The 3,763-nt window shown below is 43.8% G+C and overlaps 1 protein-coding gene across 1 annotated transcript; it reads left to right on the top strand.

Annotated features, from left to right (window-relative positions):
- The first annotated feature begins 210 nt into the window (after window positions 1-210).
- Window positions 211-3,547, top strand: LOC133517121 (uncharacterized). The gene is made up of 2 exons (XM_061850281.1): window positions 211-1,337; window positions 2,143-3,547. Exons 1-2 carry the CDS (start codon window positions 522-524, stop codon window positions 2,185-2,187), a joined length of 861 nt encoding a protein of 286 aa, XP_061706265.1. The 5' UTR covers window positions 211-521; the 3' UTR covers window positions 2,188-3,547.
- The last annotated feature ends 216 nt before the right edge of the window (window positions 3,548-3,763 follow it).

Here is a 3,763-nt window from a genome sequence, read left to right as displayed (position 1 = left end):
GTATACTTTTGGGCCCAATATGTGAATGAGCTTGTCCGACTTGAACAGCTTGTGTGGCACGGGCGCGAGCCTGCGGCAGGCGCGGCCGCAGTGCGCGGGGTAGCGACGCGGGGCCGCACGAGCCGAGGCCGAGGCGCTGTCCGCTTGCGAGCGCGCGTACATTGCCGCTTGGCAGATTAGTAACGACGGCAAGGTTAGGATGCCTAAGTGTGTGAAACACACCTAAATTAGATATCCGAGCGTGCAAGAACACCTTTATATTATAATCGCCTCCTGCGTGTGGCAACACCGTTTCAACACTCTCTCTCTTCCTATCTGCTCTCGCAGCGTTCATATCTACCAAAATGTGATAGTTAAGTATTTCTTCTAATAAACGTGATAAAGTGCAGTGTATCATTTAATTCAAGCCTAACCTACATTCTTTACATGGTGCCGAAAAAATAATTCAGTTGATCAATCTTCCACGGGCTGGGCCGGTGTAATAACCTTCGTGTCCGCGTGCGCGCTGCGCACACGCCATCATGGCAGCCGAAAATATCAAGAAGCTAACGGCGTCCAGAGGACAATGTAAGGCTTCCATGACTAAGATGGAAAAATTCCTTCAACAGGAATCTCCAACGTTTACCATAGAGGGCTTGACGACGAGAAAAGCGTCACTGCACACTGTTTTCCAAAAATATCAAGATATCTGCGTTCAATTGGCAATTTTGGACCCAGAAAATACCAAAGATGACATGGAAGACGACACTGAAGATCGCTTTTATGATATAATGACAGCTTTCGAGCGCGCCATAAACTTGATTGATAAAAAAGCCCAGCATACTACACATGCAGCAGAGGGGAGTGGGAAGGTTGCGCACTTGCCTTCGCTGGACATACCTGTCTTCGACGGGCGAGACGTTGTGCTCTACAAATCATTTATTGAGATGTTTGAAGCTGTGGTACATCGTGACGCGCGAATACCTGTCGTTCAGAAGCTGTGCTTTCTAAAGAAATACTTAAAGGGTGAGCCGCTACACCTTATTGATAACTTGCCCATAATTGGAGCGTCCTATGATTCTGCGCTAGAATTACTCAAGAAACGGTATGACAACCCAGCATTAATCATCAACAGCCACGTCAATGCGCTCCTGGACATCCCAGTGCTGCACCGGGGTACCGCTCTGCAGCTGAGGGACATGGTGGCCAAGGTCCGGCAGCATCTCACCGCACTACAGAACCTCGAGCAGCCAGTCACTTCATGGGATGCTATCCTGGCATGCATTTTATTAAGAAAAATGGATACATTCACTGTGAGGTTGTACCACTCTGACAGGGACAACAACGACCAACACACTGTAAGTAGCTTACTCAACTTTTTGGAAAAAAGAGCAGCTGTGTTGGAGGCGAGCCCTTCCGGTAGTGAAAGTTCATATGTAAAGGCTAAAGTGACAGCTCATGCTGTGACAGCTCCACCTGCCCTGGCAGCCTCTGCAGTAACCGGCACTGCAGAAAAATGTATTGCGTGTAATCAGCATCATAGGCTCTATAAGTGTCCAAAATTTAATTCCATGCCAATCAACAATAGGTTGGACATTGCCACCAAAAATAATTTATGCAAAATATGCCTTGGAGCTCATTCTAAAAAATGTAGATATACCTTTAAATGTGCTGAATGCAGCTCCAGGGCCCACAATACCTTGATACATGAAAAGGTCGAAAAAACAATTGATGAGGAGCCGGGTCAGAGCCAATCAGGTACTGTTAATTTGCATTTAAGTGCAAGGAAAGCCACTAAAGTACTGTTGCCCACTGCCAAGGTATTAGTATCAGATGTGCATAACAACAAACGCATTGTTAGGGCACTTTTAGATTGTGGTGCACATACAAGTTTTTGTACAGCGGAGTTAGCCAGTAAACTAGGTTTACCGCAATTCAATGATCCCATAAATATCGGCATGCTTATGGAACATAGTAGCAATGTTAATAAAGGCATCAGGCTAACCGTCCATTCAGGATTCAGGGTTCAGGATTATAAGATTGATGTTGAATGCTCTATTGTATCCAAAATAACTACAGCTCAGCCCCAACAAGCTATAGACTTGAGCAAGCTTATTTTACCCAACTCTATTAATTTAGCTGATGATGAATTTAATGTTCCAGGCGAAGTTTCCCTCCTTCTGGCTGCAGACATTTTCTGCAGAGTAATGCAAGACGGGAAGGTTGAGGCAGGCCCTGAGGATCCAGTGCTGCTGAACACGCGCCTTGGATACATCGTCTCGGGCAGAATGAGTGTGAGTCCATCATGCAATCATAATACAGTCGCTATGCATACAATGGTTAATCCTGATCTTGACTCTTGTGTAAGGCAATTTTGGGAGGCCGAGAAGGTCCCTGAAGTGCATCCTGAGAACATGCCGGAGCATCAGTATAGCGAACAGGTTTTTCAGAAACAACCTCATTGACAGAGGATCGCTTTGAGGTTAGTTTCCCATTAAAAGTAGATTTTAGTGAAATAGATCCTTCTAATTCATTTGTGATTGCCTTGCAAAGATTAAATAATCTTCAAAAAAGGTTTGCGAGGGAACCTGAGTTTCATAACTTATACAAAAAATTTATACAAGAATACCTTGAGCTAGGTCACGCCAAAGTAATTGATCTAAAGGACTGTGATCCTACAGAACAGCCGGTATTTTACCTTTCACATCATGGAATACTCCGGCCCGAAAAAACTACAAATAAACTCCGGGCTGTGTTTGATGGTAGTTTCAAAACGAAGGCAGGCCACAGTCTCAATGACTTTATGCAATGGCCCTGTAAATCAAAATTCATTATTTGACATCATGATGCTTTTTCGCACTTACAAATACACTGTACAGTGCGACATACGTCACATGTACCGCATGATATCTATGCATCCTGAGCATAGGCGCCTACAAAACATTCTGTGGCGGGCGGATGGCACCTTACAGTGCTTACAATTACAAACAATAACTTATGGATTAAAAAGCAGTGCCTACCTTGCCACAAAATGTCTTGTGGAGCTAGCAAAAAAATACAAGGCTCAATATCCATTGGCCAGTGAAGCTATCATCAAAAACAGTTATGTAGATGATGTGCAGGGTGGCTCAGATACACTTGGAGCTTTGCAACTAAAAAGTGAACTTGTTTCTCTCATGGGCAAAGGTAGCTTTCAATTACATAAATGGATTTCCAATGAGTCAAAAATATTGCAAGATATCCCTCAAGAAAAAATTGGCCTGGCCAAGCGGGATATTGATCAGGATAAATCCATTGTTAAAATTTTAGGATTATCTTATGATGCCCAAGAAGATGCATACAAAATGAGTGGCCGTGTACTCACCTCTCCTAAGGTGCCCACTAAAAGAAATGTACTGAGTTTTATCAGCAGACTCTAAGATCCAATGGGCTTTGTTGGACCCTTAACTGTCAAGGCAAAGCTTATTTTACAACAGATTTGGCAATACAATTTAGAATGGGACACTCCCCTGCCACCTGAACTAGTAAAAATTTGGCAGACATTCTATAATAATTTGCGTAACATGCCTGTCATGACTATCCCGCGATACATAAACTTGTCAGAAGCCACTAGCGTACAGCTCATAGGATACTGTGACGCATCGGTTGTGGCTTACGGTTGTTGTATTTATGTCAAAGCCATAGTAAATGGCAACCCTTACATACATTTACTTTGCTCCAAGTCGAGAATATCCCAGCTTGCGTCTAAACTGACTATTCCAAAACTTGAGTTGAATGGGGCCCT

The sequence above is a fragment of the Cydia pomonella genome, chromosome 4, assembly GCF_033807575.1.
Source record: "Cydia pomonella isolate Wapato2018A chromosome 4, ilCydPomo1, whole genome shotgun sequence".
Taxonomy (NCBI): domain Eukaryota; kingdom Metazoa; phylum Arthropoda; class Insecta; order Lepidoptera; family Tortricidae; genus Cydia; species Cydia pomonella.
The sequence above is the reverse complement of the archived record's forward strand: the minus strand, read 5'-3'. Positions and strand labels throughout refer to the sequence as shown.

Excerpts from the sequence above, each read along its gene's own strand:
- LOC133517121 (XM_061850281.1), top strand. The coding sequence starts at position 522 with ATGGCAGCCGAAAATATCAAGAAGCTAACGGCGTCCAGAGGACAATGT. Across the intron at positions 1,338-2,142 it reads ACAACAACGACCAACACACT|GCGAAGTTTCCCTCCTTCTG; the intron begins GTAAGTAGCTTA and ends TTAATGTTCCAG.